The 23,600-nt window shown below is 41.7% G+C and overlaps 1 protein-coding gene across 3 annotated transcripts in view; it reads left to right on the plus strand.

Moving 5' to 3' along the window:
- Nucleotides 1-23,600, plus strand: part of GRIP1 (glutamate receptor interacting protein 1) — a 461,975-nt gene that overhangs the window by 367,393 nt on the left and 70,982 nt on the right. For all 3 annotated transcript variants that reach the window (XM_060112175.1, XM_060112176.1, XM_060112177.1), the window contains 4 exons: nucleotides 19-171; nucleotides 6,442-6,628; nucleotides 7,300-7,445; nucleotides 17,355-17,435. In XM_060112175.1, the coding sequence (XP_059968158.1) occupies nucleotides 19-171; nucleotides 6,442-6,628; nucleotides 7,300-7,445; nucleotides 17,355-17,435 (567 nt within the window). The remainder of the gene's footprint in view (nucleotides 1-18; nucleotides 172-6,441; nucleotides 6,629-7,299; nucleotides 7,446-17,354; nucleotides 17,436-23,600) is intronic.

The raw sequence follows: 23,600 nt of genomic DNA on the forward strand, positions 1-23,600 counted from the left end.
GTCCTCACTCTTTTACAGCAGCTTTGTCTTCATCCTTCTCTCCTACCTCCACGAGTGCATACAGCCTGAGTTCCCTGAACGTGGGGACTTTGCCTCGAAGCCTCTACTGCACTAGCCCACGTGGAACCATGATGAGGAGGAGGTTGAAAAAGAAAGACTTCAAAAGCTCACGTAAGTGAAATGTTAGCCAATGACTTTGGGCCTGGAGGAAACGTGTGGGTCCGTTGGAGTCTTGGCTATAAGGAAACCTGGGAAGAGTGTTTCACAGGTAGACGCTAAGCAGCTCACAGCCCTGTGCCAAAGACCGTTGAAATGATCTCTCTTATCGACATGGTAATGATTGCACCAAATACAATTTCAGACTGAATTTGTTAGTTCATTCTACCTTTGCCTACACCTTTTTTTTTGAGACCTTTTTCTTGCTCTTTTGATCTGATAAAATAACCAAAGATGTGATGTTTTTTCTTTAAGACTCCTTCCTTATATTCTGGGTAGTTTGGGACATGAAATCTTTGTTCTTAGATTCTTATTCACTCTAAAGCAATTTTTTGAAAACTAGGTCCCCCTTTTGATAAATATAAGAGTTCCATGCAGTTGTTTAATATTATTATAAATTTCATACTAAATTATATTTCATGAACCTCCCCCTGCAAGAAAGGCAATGATAAGTTTAAACATGCGTTTTCAAACTATATCTCATTCCCTTGAATGTGCCTTTTCAAACTCTGTTTCACTCCCCAAGATTCTAATACTTTCCCCAGGAACCTGCCCCCCTGAAAATCTCTGCCCTAACATATATCTCTGTTACACACTCCAGCGTCAGGAAGATTGAAGGATGCTCGTCTTTACAACAAGCATCCTAAGGTCCAGGAATTTCGACTGTGATTCTTAGAAATATGATCTTCTGGGACAGCCAAGCACATTATAGATTAGGCAAGACTAGGAAGATGTGGTTGGCTGCTTGCTTCTGGATAGCTGGTTGTACATGTAAACAAAAAAGGGTGGCTGAATGCCTTAGGGAAGAAGGGAAGAAACACATCACTCCTAAATTTTTCTTTTGTGGTGACGGGAGGGCAGAATATAATCTCTCATCATAATCACATAACTTTTAAAGGAAGAGAACACCTATCTCTCCAACCAGATCTAATCATAGTCTAGAGAGGTGTGAGTATTTCTTGTTTTTTTTGGTGGCCATGATTGTGATTCCTGTAAAGAAGTTCAAAGAAGATGGGATCTCTTCCTGTGCTTACCATGGGGATAAAGTAAGGACCACTCTTAAGTTACCTAAACAAAACCAAACCCAGGTACTTCAAGACTGGTGTTAAAGAGAAAATGTTCTTGTGAGGAAGGGTGGTTGGATCTATTGGCTCTTCAGCTAGTTTGCCAGAGATTCATCTTCAGAGGTGGGTCTGTGGCCAGGCCTACCAATGCCACCATCAGTGTAGGAGACCAGCCATCACCCATACTGGGACATGGTCTCTTCATGTTATAAGAACCTGAGGTTTCCTTACAAGGAAAACCATCGCAAACCTCCACTGTGGTGTATTCATGATATTGACGTGCATATCCCTTCAAATATAAGATTTGTCATCTTCAGTATAGGTAAATAGAAGGAAGACTGAGAACAAGGAGCTTCTAGAGCCTCATATGTTTCTTAGCTGACTCGAGAGAGTAAATTATTTACTCATGGAAGAAATGAGTTAAAGGCAACTTAGTGAACTGGTTATGAGCATAGCCTCTGGAACCAGGTTGTGTGGGTTCTCATCCCAGTGTCATTAATTTCTAGCTCTAGGACCTTGAGCAGGTTTTCTAAGCTCTCTGTACCTTGGCCTTCTTAGCTACAAAGTGGGGCTAATTATAGTATTTACCTTATTGGGTATTTGTGAAGATTATATGAAAATGTGTATATGTGTGTGTGTGTGTATTATATATATGTATATATTCTCATCACTGAAAGGAACATACAGGACAAGAAATACATTCTAGACTATATATTCATATATATATATGATATGTTCATATATATATGTGAACAATGATATATTCTCACATAATCTTCACAATTACCCAATGAAATAAGAACTATAATTATAAATATACTATATATATATAATATATATATGCTAGAACAATACTTATTAAATAGTAAGCACTATTGAGATTGTTAGCTATTTTGAATAGTTTAAGTGTTTGCTATTATGATGCCTAAATCTGAAATGTTAACACTGCTTTCAAACTTAGGCATTTTTCACATGGTTCCACTTTGATATAATACATAGGTTGAGTCTTCCGTTTAATGCCTCAGGATTTGTGGTGGATATTTTTATATGAGATTTTTTACATAAAATGGCTTCTTGTGCAACACTGCTTACTGAGAGAAAACAGGCTAACAGCCCTCAGCAGGGAAGAGCAATTAAAACAGATGCATTCATGTTCATACTTCTGCTTTAATAGCCAAACATTTGTTTGTGTGAGGTAAGACTGCTGTCTTGATTAAGGATATTAGTGACTACAAATAAATGATTATCTGTTTGGCTATCTCAGGTGGATGTTTACACATCTTAAAGTTTTTTGGGTTTTGGGTTTTTTTTTTTTTTTTTTTTTGGCTGTGTTGGGTCTTTGTTGCTACACACAGGCTTTCTCTAGTTGCAGTGAGCAGGGGCTACTCTTCGTTGCGGTGTGTGGGCTTCTCATTGCGATGGCTTCTCTTTGTTGTGGAGCACGGGCTCTAGGCACACAGGCTTCAGTAGTTGTGGCACGTGGGCTCAGTAGTTGTGGCTTGCAGGCTTTAGAGCTCAGTCTCAGTAGTTGTGGCACACGGGCTTAGTTGCTCCTGAGTCATGTTCTCCAGGCCTGCTCTCATGCCTCTGGACCTCTGTATGTGCTGTGCCCTCTGCCACTTTAGCCCTTCCCTTGTTTTTTTTGATATTTATTTATTTGGTTGCACTGGATCTTAGTTGCAGCAGGTGGGCTCCTTGGTTGCAGCACATGGGCTCCTTAGTTGCAGCAGGTGAAATGGGGGTGGAGGGGGAGAGCAAATGATAATACTGAGAAGCTGAGGTTGAGAAGAATGTTGTTTAAGGAATTCTTGTCAAATGGCTGGATCTTTTCAGTCTTGTAGGAAAGACTCAGGAACAGAGCATAAGGGAACATGAGACTGGATGGGCAGGAGAAAATGGACTTATGAAGGATCCTTCATAGTCTGCTAGAATTAAAGATTTTGTTCTCTAGGAAATCGGGAGCCATTAAAAGATTCTAAACTGGGGGGTGACCTTTGCGTAGTAGAAAAGCCCCTTGGGAGCAATTTGGAGCTGTTAGCAAAAGATAAGGGGCAGGGACACTTGTTGGAAGCCTATGTAGTCATCTCTACTAGCAGTGATGAGGCTCTACGCTAGGGGAGTAGAGAAGTTGGGCCCTCATCTTAAACAAAGTTCATCTGGCAATAGTATGCGGAAAGCACTGGACATGAGGGGACCCAGAAACAGGTATATCAGAATAATTGGAATAATGAATGGAATGCAGTAAAAGTAATGAGAGCCTGAATTAAGGCATTGGTGATAAGAAGGGAAAAGAGGATTTATACAAGGTATATTTTAGTCATCATCCTGGGAGAACTTAGCAACTGATTGGATTTATGGCCATGAGTTGTTGTGAGTCAAAGGTTACTTTGAGATTTCAAGCCTAGAGGACTATCAACATGATGGTCCCATTCATAGAAATAGTGGTGGCAACGAGAAAGAGAAGATGATTAACTCAATTTGAAGATGTTGAGTTTGAGGAGTCAATGAGACATCCTTGTGGATGGGACATCAAGGAAATTCATCACTGGAGCTTGAGAGAGTCAAGAGAGGGAGACGCGAGAAGATACATGAGAGGTCATATTACAGGTGCGCTGGAAGTGAATGGGGGAAAGAATGAGAGTAGAAAACACTTAGGACAGAACCGTGGTCAGCTCTGTGTTTGGAGTGCAGAAGGCAAAGGAAGTGGTAAGGGCTGGGAAAGCAAGAAAGTAAGAACAAAGCTTCATCAGAAGTAAGAGAGGAGCTTCAGGAAGAAAGGGATAGTGCCCAAGGCCAGTTGCTGCAAAGTGGTTAGAGAGGACGAGGCCATTGATTTTGACAATCAGGAAGTCATCCTCGTGAGAGCAGTTACGGTAAAGGGTGAAAGGAGAAGTCAATTTTAAGCAGTTTGGGAATCAGTACAAATCTATAGAGAAAGGTCAGAAAGCTAGGGGAGTGAGTAGGAAAGTTAGGAAAAATGTTGAGAGAAGTTTTTATGGCACAAAATCACAGAGGGAGTGGAAAGGGAGGGATAGTATCAAAAATAATGAAAGGAGGAATTAGCCTTGTACATACTCCTGAAATGGGGGTGGAGGGGGAGAGCAAACGATGATACTGAGAAGCTGAGGTTGAGAAGCATGTTGTTTAAGGAATTCTTGTCAAATGGCTGGATCTTTTCAGTCTTGTAGGAAAGGAAGTTTGACCCTTAAAAGAGTAGAAATGTTTGTGAAAAATCCCATGAGGAATCAAATAAGGTGACAAAATATTACACCACAAAAGATTCCAGGGCCCCATAGAGAATAATGTGAATTCGTCATGACTTTCTGTAGCACCCTTCAGCAACTCAGTAACAGCAGTGCAGTGACTGGCTATTACCAAAGAGTATGGTGTATGAGAGTAGACAAAATCACATGAGGTGTAAGAATGCTAGCAGAAGCATCACTGAAATGGTCACCGGAGGTCCAGGTGGAGTGTGGAGGAAAATGACGTTAGAAAAGGCAGCGAGGAAAGATGATGGCTTGCAAACCAGATTCTCACGTGAGGGAGGCAGAGGCTTCTGGAATGTTCTGCTCCTGCCTCACTACCTGCAGTGGCTGTGTTTTTATCTGGAATACAAGGGCATGTCTTACGTGCTTTCATATGAAGCGGGGGAAATATCCGTTGCTAAAAATATTGTTTGAAAGCCATTAGACTGGGAGACAAGTGAGAGAAAGTGGGACTAGACGTCATAAAGAGGAGAAAGTCAGATCGTAGGGACTCGGGAAGATGGCTCAGAAGGACGTGTGATCAATAAGGAGGATTCAGATATTGAGATCCTGGAGCTCTATCCACTTTGAAGGAAGATGGGGTCCAGCACAGGGCTCTGCTGGCAGAGAACTGGAGGAGGATGGAACTGCTTAGTAACTGGCATTGAGGGAGATGAAGAACCGTCAGGCCAGCATGTTAGGAGATTACGGCCATGATGTCAAAGGTGCCGAGGACAACGAAGGGTTAGAGGAGGTAGGTTAAGAGTCAAGTCCTGAAGTCAGTGAGGAAATGGAGGGACTTTGCAAAACCAGAAAACTATGGGTTTGAAGATGAGACAAAACAGAAATAAATACAGAATATGGAACTTGAAATAGGAGTGATTTGAGATTAACAGCACTGCATACGGGGAGCAAGGAGTATTCTAAACCCTTCTCTCTCCTTGCCCCAGGCAGGGAGCATGAGGGAAAATAGCTTCTGGTTGGAGAGGGTCCTGAGGTGTATGGTGTCATCAGGTTTCAGTTGGAGGAAGGAGGCCAGAGACCTTTGTTGGAGGAAGTGGCAGTCAAGCGCAGGACCCTACAGGCAGAGAGCTTGCTCACAGAGAGCAAAGGAGGCCCGGGTGCCAGTGAGCAGCGCTGAGAGGAAGGCACTCCAGGAGGATGCTTCCTCACGACCTAGGTCGGGAATGGGAACTAGACAGCTGTGTGCCTGGGGGCTTGGATGAATATCAGAGAAGTGAATGAACTAAGAGAGGACAAAACAGGCTGGCGAGCCAGTGGGAAAGAACAAGAGCTGAAGAGACCAAATTTACGGGTAGGAGGAATGTAGGGTTTAAAGGACTCCACTGTGGCAACCCAACGCCACGTTAAGGCTGATGACCAGAACATCCTCATCAGCCCAGGAGCCAGACTTGGATGAGTTGTTTCTTCAAAACTGAAGGTCAAGTTGTTTGTAAAAAGCTGGAACCTTAGGTACAAATGGCTAAACTGGGGAGAAAAAAACCACATTAGACCAGTTAAGCCCAACCCCCATTTTCCTAGATAAGAAGGAGATAAATGACTTACCCCAAGGTCACCCGACTGGTTGCTTAGTGATCGAGCCAGGACTAGACCCCAGGTACCCTGACCCCAAGACCATCCTCTTCCTACAGCTCCCACAACTGTCCCTGCTTTTAGGGGGTGGGCCTGAGGAGGGGGCTACACTGATGCTGTGACTTAGATGTGACAGATATTGGGAGATTCATCTATCCTGTTCAGCTCTGGTGAAACATTTTATGCTAAAAGACCAAAACCTCACATCCCACCATCGCCAATGAGCTTTTGTTCCGGAGACATGATCTGTTTCAGAAACGTTGGCGTTCCTGGTGCCTGTTCCAATCTAAAGTCATTTCTTGTGTGTGTGTTTGTTCCTCTAGTGTCATTAGCCTCCAGTACGGTGGGCTTGGCTGGGCAGGTTGTTCACACAGAAACCACAGAGGTTGTGCTCACAGCAGATCCTGTCACAGGATTTGGGATTCAACTGCAGGGCAGTGTGTTTGCCACAGAGACCCTCTCCTCTCCACCTCTGATTTCCTATATTGAAGCTGACAGCCCGGCAGAGAGGTGAGACATTTTCTTTCACGGCATCGTTGTCTGCCCTACATTTCTCGCTGGCTATCTTTGACTAGCTAATAAATTATGGAACAGTGCTCAACGCAGGAAATGCAAGACGTGATGAACTCTGTTCTGACAAAAAAATTTTATGTTCTTGATCAGGTTTGAGAAAGAATAGCGAGCATGAGTGCCTTTAGCAGATTTTTGTCCATTGGCGACTAGAGGCTAAATTAATTAAAAAGGAAAAAAAAATCCATTAAAAAAATCTCTAAAGTCCAAACTTCATAATAATTTCTCTGCCATGGGGGAATGCACATTCATCATTACTATATATTGGTTCAGATCAGATTATAACAATACCATGGTGCTGAATTATTAATTACTTTTCTGGGATACATCAAGATTCCCTTGCTCACATTTGTAGCCATGAAATGCAAGAAAGTAGGACATTGCATATAACCGAATCACTTTGCTGTACACCTGAAACTAACACAATATTGTAAATCAACTACACTTTTATTAAAAAAAAAAAAAAGGAATGTGGGATATTGCAGTTGACCTAATAGGATGCCCACAACATTAAATAAATAAGACCAAATGCTATTTGCCAGGATCTTGGCAACTTCAACTGGATAATTATTTACTCCATTATGACCTATAATGTGTGGTTCTAAATTCAGATGTGGGGTGCTACAGATTGGAGACAGATTGCTGGCCATTAATGGAATTCCAACTGAAGACAGCACCTTTGAGGAAGCTAGTCAGCTCCTCCGAGACTCTTCAATCACAAGCAAGGTCACACTGGAAATTGAGTTCGATGTTGCAGGTATGATCATATAATCTCAAGTCAGCTGCTTAGTCAGGAGTGGACTGCATGTGAATTATGTGGATTATGTGGCAGGCGATGGGGGAGGAACGACAAATTGTTTTTATATAATGAGCGTGTTTTTGTTTCTGAGGTTCAAGGTGTCATTTTGAATTGAGCATTGCTTTTGTATTATTCATTAAAATCTCACCACAAGAACAATTGAAAATAAATGTGACAAAATGAATAAGTAATAGCTGCTACAAAAGTGATTAAAAAAATCATGTAGCCTTTATTCTTCCTGACTTTTCCCCTATATGCTAGAGAAACCATATTCTTCAGTCACAGGGACAAGAAATGCCTCTCTTTGACTCTTCCCACTGCAGAAAAAAATATGAAAGTTCTGTGGGGAACAATGAAAATTCATTGGGTGGATTTATTCAAGCCCAGTAGGTAAATATTTGGTCTCTAGTGTTAAAGAGAAATTGCACCAGACACTTGTTAAAAATGACAAGGGAGACTTTATTCAAGACTATTTCAATAGCGATCAAGACTTGCAATAGGAAAGAGAGATTGAACTCAGCGTCAAAAACAGCAAGTGCATTTGTATGACTTAAGTTTGGCCATGGAAGGAGTCCTTGTCGTAGCTAATAGGTGTACAGGTTTTAGAGGTCGGTGCTAGTTCCCATTTAAGAAAGTTGTCTTCTCTTAGTGAAATACTATCTCACAGACCCAATAACCTTTACCAATCAATAAAGATATGCCTTTGGACATAGGGATCACATCATCCCAACAAATGTTTGCTGAATGTTTACTGTGGTCCAGTTACTATTCTATACAGTGGCGATGCAACAGTGGACAGGAGAGGGAAAAAAAAAATGCTTGTCTTCATGAAGCTTATATTATAGCAGTACAGAAAGTTAATTTAAAAATTAGTAAATATAAATTTAGGCAGTAATAGTGCTCTGAGGAAAATAAAGCAGAATGGGGGTTAGAGAATGACTGTAGGGTTCCCCCCCCCCCCCGCATAGGGTAGCTCTCTAAGGAAGAGACATTTCAGCAGAGATTTAAAGGTTGAGAAGGAGCCAGCCATGTCAGAATCTGGGAGGAGAGCATTCCAGGCAGAGGGAGCAGCCAGTGTAATAAGCTTGGTGGATTTGAGAAACAGCAAAAAGGGCTCTTGCTGGAGCATATAAGGGAGCTGGGGATAGGAGTCAGGTTTGGATTTGGAGGTGGGGTGGGAGAGATTAGAACAGGCCAGTGCAGTGCCTTGGTACAATTTTATAAGTGTAACGAAGTCATGGAGCATGTTATGGAGGGGAGTGAGATAACCTGATGGATGTTTTGGAGAGATCCTTATGACGTGTAGGGGGGACAGTAGCAAACTTAGAAAAAAACAGAAGATTGTAGCAGAAGATTGGTGGCTTGGACAAGGTAGTAGTGCTAGAGATGGTGACAGAGAGTGAAGTTTAGGATGCGGCTTGAAGCAGAGCTAACATAACTTGGTTATGGGTCGGATATGGAAGGTGAGAGACAGGGAAGAGCATAATGATCCTGAGTTATGAAGGTGAGTGGTTGAGCAGATAGCGATATCTTTAACTGAGAAGACCTGAAGCATAGAAATTTGGGGATAACATAAAGAGTTATGTTTTAAACATGAGTAGGCAAATCCACTGTCAATACTAGGGAAAAAAGGACAAGTGCATCCATTCCTTACTCCAAAGACTGTTCCCAAGTACCAGTTACTAAGTGCTAGGTGCTGCGCTATGTTCAGATCATTGAAAGAAAGAATAGAAAGGATTGACATCTTCAAGGACTTTGTATCCAATTAGACACAAGAAAGAACTGCTGAAAGATAAGAATAGACTTGCTGAAAGTGTGTTGCCACTGGAATGCAGAAGGAAGTGCCCAGGAGACTGCAGGCTACCTCCTGGAACCTGGGATTGGGGTCTCTGCTGGAGAGCAGGACTGAGGAGTGACCAACATGGTGGTGATGGTTAAAGTCATGGAATAAAGGACACCACTAGGGAAAGAGTAGTGTTAAGAAGGGGACTGAGGAGGGGACTTTGCCTGAGGAATACTAAGATTTAAAGGGAAAGGACGCTAGTAAAGGAGACGATGAAGATGCTATAGGAGAAGTGGGAGGAGAACCAAAACTCTTTGGAAGCCAAAGCAAGAGTTTCAAGGCAAAAGTCACCATCAATAGCATAAAAGTGCTGTGGAGAATTCAAGTAAGAAAGGCAGGAAAGGAAATGTCCACTGGATTTGGCAATTAGGAAGAAAGACATCGTAGAGAAGTTTCAAGCAACCGGGGGACAGAAGTCAGATTGCAGGGAGCTGAGGGGTGAGGGAAGAAAGTGTCGAGAAGTACAGACAAGCTGCGCTTGTTGTCTGTCTGCCAAGGGGTCTTGGAAGACAGTTTGGCAGGAAAAATGCAGGGAGTGGATGAAAAGGACTGGAGGCCACCATGGGCTCCTCTTTTGAGAACTTCTGCAACATTTAGTTACATACTCGGTGCTCTGTTTTATACTGTCCTATCTTCTTTTTTTTTAAGTTTATTTATTTTATTTATTTTTGGCTGCGTTGGGTCTTCGTTGCTGCGCACAGGCTTTCTCTAGTTGCGGCGAGCGGGGGCTACTCTTCGTTGCGGTGCGTGGGCTTCTCATCGCGGTGGCTTCTCTTGTTGCGGAGCATGGGCTCTAGGCGGGTGGGCTCAGTAGTTGTGGCTCATGGGCTTAGTTGCTCCGAGGCATGTGGGATCTTCCCGGATCAGGGCTCCAACCCGTGTCCCCTGCATTGGCAGGCGGATTCTTAACCACTGCACCGCCAGGGAAGTCCTATACCACCCTATCTTCTAATCAGTGGTTCTCAACCAAGGTCAGTTTTGCCCCAGAGGACATTTGGTAGTGTCAAGACATTTCGCTGTAGATGAAAGGAGATGGGACAACAGATAGAAGGGGATTCCGCATTCAGAGAGGTGTTATTTTGTTTGGTTAAGACTGGAGAGATTTGAGCATGTTTGGGGCCCGGAATAAATGAGAGAGAAAAGAGATAATTGGTAGATACGGCTTTCCAAAGGGATGAGAAGGCAAGTTATCTAGAATATAGGTAGATAACTCGTCTAAGACAGAAACTAGAAGACCTCTCCCTAGGAGTTTGAAGAGAAAGATGTGAGAATATAATTAGATGTTTAGCTGTGATTAGGAAGATCATGTAAGAACTCTCAAGCAAGGGTGAAAGGGTCAGCACCTTGGGGAGAAAAGAATGATGAAGGTTTAGAATAGCTAATGGGGAAATGAATGAGATAACCAACCAGACTCATGTAAAGGGATTTTCAAGCTGGGTGGTAGACCAAGCAGAGTCCAGAAGCTCTAGGTCTATAGCAGCATCAACCTGCATGGTCAAGTAGTTTTTTGTCAGGAGACCTCAACTGCCGAAGAATAAAAGCAAAGACAGTAGATGATTAGATTGATCCAGAGACTGAGATTTCCAGAGAAGTTTCAAAGAAGGAGCGTGTAAGTCATAGAGGTTCAAATCGTTGCAGGAAGAGCAGAGGAATGATTATGATAATAGCATCAAAATTATCATGATATTTATCAAATGCTTACTCTATGGCATGTTACTTTCCTAAGCCCTGCCTGTGCATTAGCTCATTTAGTCCTTAAAACGGCAATGGAGAAAGTTACTATTATTATGTCCCCAGAAAACGGAGATTCCCGTTAATGGTAGGGCTGGGATTTTAACACAGGCAGTGTGGCTCCAAAGGCCACACTCTAAGCACTACGCATACTGCCTGTGCTTGAAAGAATCTAGCTTAGAGAGGGACGGAAATCAATAAAGGATCAGCAGGAGAAACCAAAAGGAAAGGGAGCAGTTAAGGAACTAGGAGTCTTCAGGAAGGAAAATGGGGAGAGTGAGAGGAAGGGAATGAGAAGGCTAACAGCCAGGAGACTGAGGTCAAAGTGGCATATGAGAGTTTAAGATTTCAGAGGTCAAGTAAGGCTCAGGGTAGTGAGCTGCCGAAGTGAAGCGGAGTGGAGGCAAGTATCATTCAACCAGAGGTCTAGGAGTGGGGGATACAGAGTGATGGGAGGAGCATCCACGTGGTGAAGTCTCTCAGGAGGAGGGCGGGACTTGGAATGAGGAGGGCGGGACTTGGAATGAGGAGGGAGTATGAACTAGCTGCTGCTGTTGCCGTGCACAGTCCCATCAAAGTCTCTCTGCAGTTGCTGTTCCCTCTGCCTGGGCAGCTCTTCCCCAACATGTCTGGGTGGTTTGCTCACTTCATTCAGATCTTTGCTCAGATTGCTCCAAGAAGCTTTCCACAACATCTATCACTGTCTGTCCCCTTGCCCAGATTTATAGCTCTTCTTATCCCTTCTTATGCCATGATGTTATGGGGTATATTTATTTGTTTATTGTCTTGTCTTCTCCAGTAGGAAAATCTGTGATGTCAGGGACTTTGTGCCTTTTGTTCAAGAATGTACCCCAGCATCCAGAATAGTGCTTGGAATACAGGAGGCTCTCAGCCGATACTTGGTGAATGAATGAATGAAGTACAATTGGCACTCCTGAGAGACTAGGATCAGGGACTTCAATCTTCACCAAGAACTGATTTCATACCCATTGCTTCTCTGAGGTTCCTCGTCTCTTGGTGCTGCTTGTTTCGTCACATCTGCTCCCTTTGTCCCTGTACAAGTTTTCTGTGACTTCTGACTGTACATGATCGCCCCATCCTTGCTAACATGCGCAGCCAGGACCAGCCATTTTTAACTTCTAATTCCCAAGAAAAAGCATCTAATTGGCCCAGCTTAGGTGTGGCAGCTTCCCCTTCCCGTCAGCTGTGGCCAAGCAGAAGCCAGTAAAAGACCTCATAAGGATCAGTCAGATGGCACTGAGGGTATTCCTTTCAAAGAAGGCTGTCCTGTGGCCCCAGAATGTACTTATTATAATTGTAGAACATTCATGGCAGGAGGACTATCATAATCCAATACCTTCATTTATTTGTGAATGGGAAAACTGAGGTTCAGGTGGGGAAACTCAAGGTCATACAGCAAAGTGAACGGTAGATCCCGGGTCTGTTGACTTGCACCTGTCTTTTCCATATCGTATTACACTCCCTCTTCAAAACGATATTAGGGTTCCCAGCGTGAAACAACAGGATTTCTGAGCCTCTGCCCTACTGACATTGTTTGTTGAGGGGAGGTGTCTCTCCTGCGCACTGTAGGATCTTGAGCAGCATCTACTCACTACATTCCAGTAGTGGAATGGCCAGCACAATTGACCTTCTCCATAGCAGTGTCTACTAAGTATTTACTTGTGCTATACATGCATTTTTATTTTATGTGTATCACTCCTAATTGTCTGGATATAAACCACCATTCATTTCCAGTTCTTCCTCAGAAATATATTATACCCAGACAGTAATTCTCAAACTATTGGATCTTAGAGAGTACCTATCTCTATTTTATAAACATTCTAAGTGACACAGACAGTGGTTAAAAAGCTTGATGGTGAGTACACTTTGGCCTAAATCTATCTCTTTTTACATGGGTACCACTGTCCAAACAAATTGTAGTAATGTTAAAGGGATTTTTCTTATGCTGAAGTTACTTATAACCCCATGATTCTAATAAACAAAAGTTTATTATTTTTATATTTCTTTACCAAAGTCCTTTACCATACATATAATTTTGTAAAGCTATAATCATAACATATGCACAGTTTACATTCTGCCTTTTTCAATACTCTTTTAAATACCAGTGTACAATATCATGAATGCTTAAAGTTTCTACTTTAATGCTGAAGTTACTTTGCTGGAAAAAATACAGCTTTGTCCTGGCAAGAAGCCTCAGTGAAAAATCCTATCAAATGATGTTTGCCATCATTACTAGAATCCCCAGTGTTTTTCTCTGTGTGAGTGGGAGTTAAACATTTACATTTGCCCCCGTTATAATTCCTTAATTTTTTCAAATCTCACAAGGGTGTCCAGGTTGATGAATTGTGATGTGGTGGTTATCTTACTGTGCCAACAATGAATGCTTTGGGCAGAAAAAGCAGACCAGTTGGAAAGAAAGAGGACTTTGTTTACCCAAATGTGTTTTTAATTACAGTATTAACAAAGATAAAGGAAAACCAGGGAAGCACAAAATAATCACATGGGAGTCTAAGAAAATAAATGTTCTGTTTACTTACTCTAAACCTGTTGTTTCTCCAAATATTGGATCTTTTTCCTCTTTATTATTATTTCCTTAAGAAACCCCAAATTAAATGTGCCTTGGCTTTAACAACCAAGTAATTTTATGGGGGGAAAAATTACCAAATAGAAAATAAAACATGTTGACATTTAAGATTAAAATGAAGCCACAGCTTGATCAAAGAGATTCATATGTTGATATTTATTCATCATTATAAATATTTCAAATCTTATGTAGTCAAAAGTGATCTATTACTGTTTTCCAGGAAGTGATAATGTCTCCTTCAGTGTCATTAACAATGTTAATCTTGGTCAAGATTCCCTACATTAAAAATGTAAAGCAAGGGCTTCCCTGGTGGCACAGTGGTTAAGAATCCGCCTGCCAATGCAGGGGACACGGGTTCGAGCCCTGGTCGGGGAAGATCCCACGTGCTGCAGAGCAACTAAGCTCGTGCGCCACAACTACTGAGCCTGCGCTCTATAGCCCACAAGCCACAACTACTGAGCTTGTATGCCACAACTACTGAAGCCTGCACGCCTAGAGCCTGTGCTCCGCAACAAGAGAAGCCACTGCAATGAGTAGCCCGCGCACTGCAACGAAGAGTAGCCCAGCTCCCCGCAACTAGAGAAAGCCCACATGCAGCAAAGAAGACCCAACACAGCCAAAAATAACAAATAAATAAAATAAATAATTTTTTTTAAACGTAAAGCAAAATGTTACTATAGTAACTTTTTTTTTTTTTTTTTTTTGTGGTACACGGGCCTCTCACTGTTGTGGCCTCTCCCGTTGCGGAGCACAGGCTCCGGACGCGCAGGCTCAGCGGCCATGGCTTACGGGCCTAGCCGCTCCGCGGCATGTGGGTCCTCCCAGACCAGGGCACGAACCCATGTCCCCTACATCGGCAGGCGGACTCTCAACCACTGCGCCACCAGGGAAGCCCTATAGTAACTATTTTAGATCTGTGTTTTCCAGGCCCTTATGAATCAAAGACTCACTTGTATAGCATCTTGGGCAAGATGTCATATACATACGTGGATACACATATACATACATTATGCTCCCCTCCCCTTTCACAGAGAACATTTTCGTAAAACGGATAACACTAAAACAAACATACGTGAAATGAGTTCTCTAAATAGCAAAGCTGTTTGTTCCTCTAAAACTTCTAATACATTTACTTATGGACCACTTGTCGTACTTCATCCAAGTAATGGAAAATTTATTCCTGCTACACTCACGAACATTGTATGGGGGCTTGCTGTTTGGCTCCCATCCCATTTCCTCTACTGGATCAACGTGTTCATTAAGAGATCTTTCAGTTGCAAGCCTCAGAAATGCACTCAAGCTAATTTAGACAGAAGAGAGGCATTTCCTGGAAGCACACTGGTGTTTCACAGCCTTTGAGGACAGGTAATAGGCAGCCCCTGGAAGAGCTAGACCCAGGGGCTGTCAAGGCTAACCACTGGCTCTCTCCAAGACCTCACACTCTCTCCTCAAGTACACTTGTTTCTTTCTGCCTTCTCTCTGAAGCCTGGCTATTGGTGCGGATGGGCCAAACTAGCCTCTTCCAAATACCCTCTCTGCCCCCAGTCTGCATGCTAATTCCAAATTCCTAAACTTTCTCTTTTGGTGGTGGGAAGCAGGTAGTAATTAGCCTTCACAAAGATTCAGAAAAGAGATGAAAGGAAGGATTTGAGAGATCTTTTAGAAGTAAGTATTTGTGATACTTGGAGCACCTGAAGCAAGGAAGTAAAGCATACCGAGGTGGTTATTACTTAACCTCATTTCTCTTTTTCTGCCCCAATATATTAAAATTAGCCAGTTCTTTTTGAAATCTACTGGGGAAATAACTAATTTTATCTATCTCAAGTTCCGATTGGGAAATGGGAATGATACAAATTCTTCATGAATAAATAAACAAATAAATATATGTTGTTACTTCCTGGCACATCTTAGTTGAGTCTTAGTTGAGGACAACATCTGTGACACTCAAGGGGCCACACCTGACAGGACAGGAGAATTAAGAAGAGAGGGAGGAAGTGGGAGAAGGCGACAGATTCCCTCACGCCCCAGCGAAGTGAGGAAATAACTGGGAAGAAGGAAGAGGCCAGAGGGGGCAAACTTGCCTTTACTCAGCAGCCCCGGCTGAAACTTACCAGGGCAGTTTGGGGAACCTTCTTTACAGATGACTTTCTAGAAGGCTGGAGGGACCAGGAAAATCAAAATTTTACTGTGTGCTCCAGTCTGTCTATGGCAGTTACTCTGAGTTGGAAGATCAGGTTCTGGTCTTGTAAAAGGTTTACTGCCTAAATTCTTCATGGGCAAGTAGAAAAGGCCAGGAAGAGCAGGTTAAGGCAGATCAAGGAAGGAAGTACTCTGTTTCCATGAGGCCACTCCACCTTTCACCTCTGCTTTGCAGAGACTCAAAACGTGTTTAAAATGTGATTAACAAATTGGACGAGGGGCCTGAGGACCGAATAGTTCTACCCACATCACAGCAGCTGTAGTTAATTCTTTGTGGCGGTTTGGGAGCTAGCTGGGCGCAAAATCAAGCAGAGAAAGTGGTTTCACTCCGACATCCCACAGGCCTCCCCTTATGCTAATGTTTCCTTTGTTTCTTGCCAACCCTTCCCACCCCTTTCTAAAGCCTTCAAGAAAGGATTATAGTCATTAGCTACTTAGTGTGAATAGATGTTATCTCTTCAGAGGATATTTCCATTTTAACCTTGTCTGCAATTGAAGGCCTCCCAGACTGTTAGAGGAAATTTAAGAATATATTTAAGAATATGTAGCAATTCTTTCTTCCTCAGATACTAGTCAGGCCCTGGTAAGATCACAGTAGATCTATCCAAGGTTGAGAGTCGAGCAGTACACACCGCTTCCCTCTCTGTTGCTACATTAGCTTACTTCTCTACTGGTTGGCCAACACTTGAGCCCAACTTCGCTTGTTCCAGTGCCCCCTGCCCTCGTGCTCCTCCCTGAAACGTCCCCATGATCCAGAAACTAGAGGGTCATCCTTGGTGCAGTGGGGCCTCCTGGGTCCCTTTGTTCCAACTGTGCTCAGCATTCAGTCTGGTTGGTTGTGGTCAGGACCATTCTGGTTGTGAGATATTTTGAATATCACTCCTGCTTCTACATCTTTAAGTGTACTTTTCCACACTTACCTTACAAATTCAGGCACACCTCTCCTCCTCCAAATCAACAACCGTCACAGCTAACTGAAATCTTTTCTGAAATCGATCTCCCCCAGCTATAAATGAAAAAAGGAAAGCACTGCTGAATAATAAACTCTGCAAAAAATATGGTTGGGGGAGAAAAGAATATAACTGCTTTTGGTTCTTCAACTTTAGTATACCTAAGAATCACCTGGAGAATATGTTTAAAATGCAGATTTCTAGGCCTTGTCTTCAGAGATTCGTATCCCACAGATCTGGGATGATTCAGGAATCGATATTTTTAACTTGCATCCTAGGTAAATTTGATGGAGATGCTGTCTGAATCACATTTTAAAAACATGGAACTCGACTGTTGCTGTGAATTATGCACTGTTGCCTGTGGGTAGGACGTCTGTTCTTCACAAGGAGCTTAGTTTATCAGGATTTTATGTCAGTTCCTACAGCTTTAACTACAGATGATGATGATGATACAAGTATTCCTGATGCATTTTCATTGATTGGTGCTCCAATCTTCCTAGTCTTCTCTAAACACATTCTTTTTTGTTTTCAAATTCCAGAGTCTGTCATCCCGAGTAGTGGAACATTTCATGTAAAGCTCCCTAAGAAACACAGTGTGGAACTTGGAATAACCATAAGTTGTAAGTACAAGTGATATCTTTTAAAATGCAGAGTTTTAGGAAGACATTAGAAAAGTGTATTCTCAAATGGTTTACAGGTGTGGCAAATGTGTTAAGTTTCATTGCCAAGTTTCTACCTAATGGTACAAAAATGTGGAGCCAGTCACCCTCCAGCACTTAATAGCTGTGTGAATGGGGCAAGTTACTGTAACTCTCTTCAGTCTCAGGTTTCTTCACCTATAAAATGGAAATAAGGGTATCTGCAAAATGTCCTCATTTTGTAGGTTATTCAGAGTATTAAATAAAATAACATATTTATATACCTAGTATAGTCCCTGACAAATAATGAGTAAGTACTCAATAAATATGTCTCACACACCCCACATGAATAATTAGATGGCATATGAAGGAGGTTCTCTACATTTTAACATACGATAGATTAAGTTTTCACAATAATCTATTGAGACTATATTCCCATCTGTCCACTATGCATCTATAATTCATTTTGCAAGAATGAAATAATGTCTTTTTCTTTAGTAACTTCCTGAATTCCTCCATGGTACAAGGTGCCTGGGTAACCAAGCTAAAAAGAAAAGGAGGACATATAAATGTGTTTAATTCCCTCTTTTCCTCAGGCTCTAGATTTATAACTGCTTTGGTAAAACAGCTTTGAAAATTTGAGCCCCAGTGGGAATTTATAGAATGGAAATTGAGGCCTCTGTGCTTTTAATATCCATAAACTAAGTTCATCCATAAATGCTCCAAGAAAATGAAGCAAATGATTAATGCATGAAGACCAGAGGAGACCTAGAAGCAACATCTGTGACCAAGGTGTGGTCCCTTCCAGAGAATGATGAGGCTACATAAAGGTGCCTCACTACACTCTGTCGGATAGCATTTACATCAGTGGCTAAGGAAAAAACAAAGAGTTCTCAAGTGGGTGTATGAAATGGGAGCTGTCCAATTCAACTTTGACAATATACATTTAACATCGAAAATGAAGTTTTATTAATAACCAATAAATCACATATATCTAATGCAACACCAAAAATAGTGGTACTACAATATGGAATAAATGTTAAGAACAAGAAGCCAGGGCTTCCCTGGTGGCACAGTGGTTGAGAGTGCCTGCCGATGCAGGGAACACGGGTTCGTGCCCCGGTCCGGGAAGATCCCACATGCCGCAGAGAGGCTGGGCCCGTGAACCATGGCCGCTGAGCCTGTGCGTCGGAGCCTGTGCTCCGCAACGGGAGAGGCCACAGCAGTGAGAGGCCTGCGTACCGCAAAAAAAAAAAAGAACAAGAAGCCATATGTATGAGAGCCTGTATCTCCCCCAACCCCCAGTACTGGGAGAAAAGTAGGACTGATGGATCTGACGTTCCTCTGTAGAGTAAGCAGAAAGATGAAATGGGACTTTGGAGACTCCAGACCTATTCTAGTTGCTACTACAGTCATTTACGCCTTTAACTGGGTCGCTTCCCCTTTTGGTTTGTTCATTACGAAGCAAAGATGGTATGCCACTGTTCTGTCACCAGCTGTGCTTGCTGAGATTAAGGGAGAGCTCATCAGAACTTACTATTCTAAAAGTATGTGGGGCTCCACGTGGCTTCTGCAACCCCCATGTAACTTTAACCCTGCTCTCATTTATCCTGTCTATTCCATTCCATTCATTTATTCCATCAGAATTGGCTGTGAACGTGGTACCTCTTGGAGTTGCGCAGTGTAGAGCCTGCTGGCTGCACGCAGAGACCCTGCTTCCACCCCATTCTTTCTTCCTCCTGCCTCCATTCAGTAAAGACACTCTGAGTGCCACGGCCGAATACTAAGTTTTGAGTCCTTAGAAATACTTACTACTGGTGCATCTACAGAAGACACCTATTCCTCAGAAGCTTCTCTTACCACACAGTTTGCCACACTGTAATTTTACTCTCAAATTTTACTTAAGAGGATGGTCTTTTTTAATGCAATAGATTTATTCTTTTTTATTTGAAAAGCCGTTTTATTTATTTTATTTTCCATTATGGTGTATCACAGGATATTGAATATAGTTGCCTGTGCTATACAGTAGGACCTGGTGGTTTATCCAGTCTATAGATAATAGTTTGCATCTGCTAATCCCAAACTTCCAATCTTTCCCTTCCCCATCCCCCTCCCCCTTGGCAACCACAAGTCTGTTCTCTATGTCTGTGAGTCTCTTCTGTTTCATAGATAAGTTCATTTGTGTCGTATTTTAGGTTCCACATATAAGTGATATCATATGGTATTTGTCTTTCTCTTTCTGACTTACTGCACTTAGTATGATTATCTCTAGGTCCATCCATGTACATAACTGCAAATGGCATTATTTCATTCTTTTTTATGGCTGAGTAATATTCCATTGTATATATATATATATATATATATATATATATATATATATATATATATATATCTCTTCTTTATCCATTCATCTGTCCATGGACATTTAGGTTGTTTCCACACCTTGGTTATTGTAAATAGTGCTGCTATGAACCTAGGGGTGCGTGTATCTTTGTGAATTATAGCTTTGTCCAGATATATGCTCAGGAGTGAGATTGCAGGATCATATGGCAACTTGCAATAGATTTATTCCTAAAAATTAATATACATAAAAATGTAATTTAATTATAAAGGAGAGTATCCCTTTAAAAACTAATCGTGTGATAGATTCCTTTTTCAAAGTCAGCATTTATATGTTCAGTTTGTTTCAAGTGTGGCCATGTACACACAACTGCAAAATATTTTATTCACATAAAGAACCATATAAAATTATGCTTTATGATGATGTTACATATGTACTAAAACTGATTTTAATACCAATAATGGAAACTATCCCAAAACCCCACGAAACTGCTTGAATTTTAGCCAGCTGTAAACTAAAGCTATTCATGGAAGCTAAAAGTTTTGTGCCATTCCTGGATGGAGAAATGATACGTAAGCTCATCAAACATGCCTGTCAGTCCTTCTACAGCTCCAGCTCCATTTATACAACTAACTGTCACCATCCTGAGTTTGTGTTTCCTCATGGAAAATACTCATATTTTGCCAGTTGGGAAAGCAGAATTTGCTAAAGAAAAAAAAAAACAGAATCCATTTTCATTGTTACGAAATAGTAAATTCCTGAGGTCTAGCACAGTTCCTGGCACATGCAAGATGCTTGTTTAATCCCTGTCTTTGTTGAAGGAGTGAATGAGGAGTCTGTAAACAGTGTTCTTCTAACCAGTGTGCCCTCCAGGAAATGAGCCTCTGAGGGTGATGAGGAATATAGATGTTTGTGCAAAGTGGAAAATGATGAAGAGCAAGGACTCAGAGCCCAGACTGCCCCAATTCCCAACTCTCTTGACCTGTCTGAACTGAGTTTCCTTGTCTAGAAAATGGAGTGCTCATTACCTTCTTTGGAGCATTGTTGAGAAAATTAAATGAGTTAGTGTATGTAAGCTGCCCAGAACACATTGTGAACCATAATGAATGTTAATTATTATAATGATCGATATTTATTTTCCACATAGAGCCTCATGAAATATTTTAAGCAAGGCTCTACCCCATAAAATTTAGTGCCAATCATAATTATCCTACCTAAGTAGGAAATCAAAGGACCCTCTTCTCACTCATACACACACAGGTACTGTTAGGGAAACTGAGGCACTACAGGGGTTTATGAATGTTTCTTGCTATCTTTTTTTTTGTACATCTTTATTGGAGTATAATTGCTTTACAATGGTGTGTTAGTTTCTGCTTTATAACAAAGTGAATCAGTTATACATATACGTATGTTCCCATATCTCTTCCCTCTTGCGTCTCCCTCCCTCCCACCCTCCCTATCCCACCCCTGTAGGTGGTCACAAAGCACCAAGCTGATCTCCCTGTGCTATACAGCTGCTTCCCACTAGCTGTCTATTTTACGTTTGGTAGTGTATATATGTCCATGCCACTCTCTCACTTTGTCACAGCTTACACTTCCCCCTCCCCATATCCTCAAGTCCATTCTCTAGTAGGTCTGTGTCTTTATTCCCGCCTTACCCCTAGGTTCTTCATGACATTTTTTTTTCTTAGATTCCATATATATGTGTTAGCATATGGTATTTGTCTTTCTCTTTCTGACTTACTTCACTCTGTATGACAGACTCTAGGTCCATCCACCTCACTACAAATAACTCAATTTCGTTTCTTTTTATGGCTGAGTAATATTCCTTTGTATATATGTGCCACATCTTCTTTATCCATTCATCTGTCAATGGACAATTAGGTTGTATACATGTCCTGGCTACTGTAAACAGTGCTGCACTGACGACTGTGGTACACGTCTCTTTTTGAATTATGATTTTCTCAGGGTATATGCCCAGTAGTGGGATTGCTGGGTCATATGGTAGTTCTATTTGTAGTTTTTTAAGGAACCTCCATACTGTTCTCCATAGTGGCTGTACCAATTCACATTCCCAACAGCAGTGCAAGAGTGTTCCCTTTTCTCCACACCCTCTCCAGCATTTATTGTTTCTAGATTTTTTGATGATGGCCATTCTGACCGGTGTGAGATGATATCTCATTGTAGTTTTGACTTGCATTTCTCTAATGATCTCACTATCTTTATGCAAAGTCCTCTTTCTGTATCTTCATCTTGTGAAAGCTCTGAGTAGTGAGAAATAGGCCTCCATCTCAGGAAGCGTACCATCAGAGCCTTCACACTTGGCTTAAGGCTCACTCTTCATACCTAATTGACTGAGAAATGAGTCCCTTTGATTTTGGATGTGGTGAGCAGTTTTAGACTAATTTTCATAAGTTCCTGATGAGACATTCATAGCACATTAGTATCAGGCATTACTTTTATAGATTTTATTGCTATGATATGGAGTAATTTATTATAGCAAATAAAGTAGAACAGCCTAGCAGAAGGATGCAGTTTGGGACAAGAAGCAGCATCCTGAAGCTCTGATACCTCAGCCAATCAGAAACCAGAGCCCATACCCTCCAATGCAGCTCACCTGCCTTTCAAGTCAGAGAACTGTGGTTGTCTCTGCCATGTGTAGTTGTCAGTAAAGATCTTTTGGTATCGAAGTTTTCTTTTGAGGTTTTATTACAAGGGAGTTTTATCTACTTTGTACCATGCATGGCACTAAGCAGTTTATATGTGTTTTCTCATTTAATCCTGAAAGTGGCCCGATAACATCTGTGCCCATTTTACACAGCTGGATAAGCTGCCCAAAGACCCAGAGCTAATAAAAGGCCATGCAGGGATTCAAACCCTTTCTGTCTGACTTAACACTGGCTGTGTTAATGTTAACACTCATCCCTGTCACCGTCTGATTGATGAATCTTCCCAGATCCTATATTAGAAAAGCAAGAGACAGCATTTTGTGAGTGCAGTTAATTTGTTGGCTTTCCTCTTTAGTTGTGACTGAATTGTCTGCAGGAACAAAGGCTTGCTTTATTTTTTGTAAAATCATAAAGCAGTCTTTATAACAAGAACAACAAATCTGTCATTTTCGCCTTAAGTCTTAAACATATTTAGAAGAGAAAGGTTCATGGTTTTTTGCCAACTTTGCAATAAAAACTCTACTCACTGGTCCATTTCAAATCAAATAACCAGTGTTACTTACTTACCAGGTAGTATATGTGTGTGTGTGTGTGTGTACACACACACGCGCACATATTTATATGGTTACAATGAAAGTAAAACTGAATGATTGTGTGAGTGAGTGTGTGTGTGTGTGCTTCTCCAGTGTAGTTTGGACAGTTTATCAGGCCCTTTGAGCAACGTACCTTGACTAGCAGCGTAAGTTCCATGAACGGCTAGACATTATAGAATGTTCTTGGAATGATTCACATTTACTTAGCTTCACACTGCAGAAGATTTCACCTGTCTTCAGATACAGAAAGTGTTTTAAACCAAAGATAGGGACTGTCATTTTCTACCTCTTCCAACAACTGTTTGAGGAGAAAAGAATCCAAATCCACTGTGAGCACCAGTTTCTGACAGTGACAGACGACCAATGATTTTCAAGCTTCGTGAGTCAAAAGATGCTAGCTTGAAAACACGCATTTAGCCCTGCTCCTACCCCAAACCCCCATTTTAAAATGAGAGTATAAGATTTTTCAGGAGGCAGAAACTCATAAGGAGAAGAGGAAAAGAAAAATACATAACAGCAACCAAACTTGGAAGTGGCAAAGAAG

Source organism: Mesoplodon densirostris, chromosome 11 (genome assembly GCF_025265405.1).
Source record: "Mesoplodon densirostris isolate mMesDen1 chromosome 11, mMesDen1 primary haplotype, whole genome shotgun sequence".
NCBI lineage: Eukaryota > Metazoa > Chordata > Mammalia > Artiodactyla > Ziphiidae > Mesoplodon > Mesoplodon densirostris.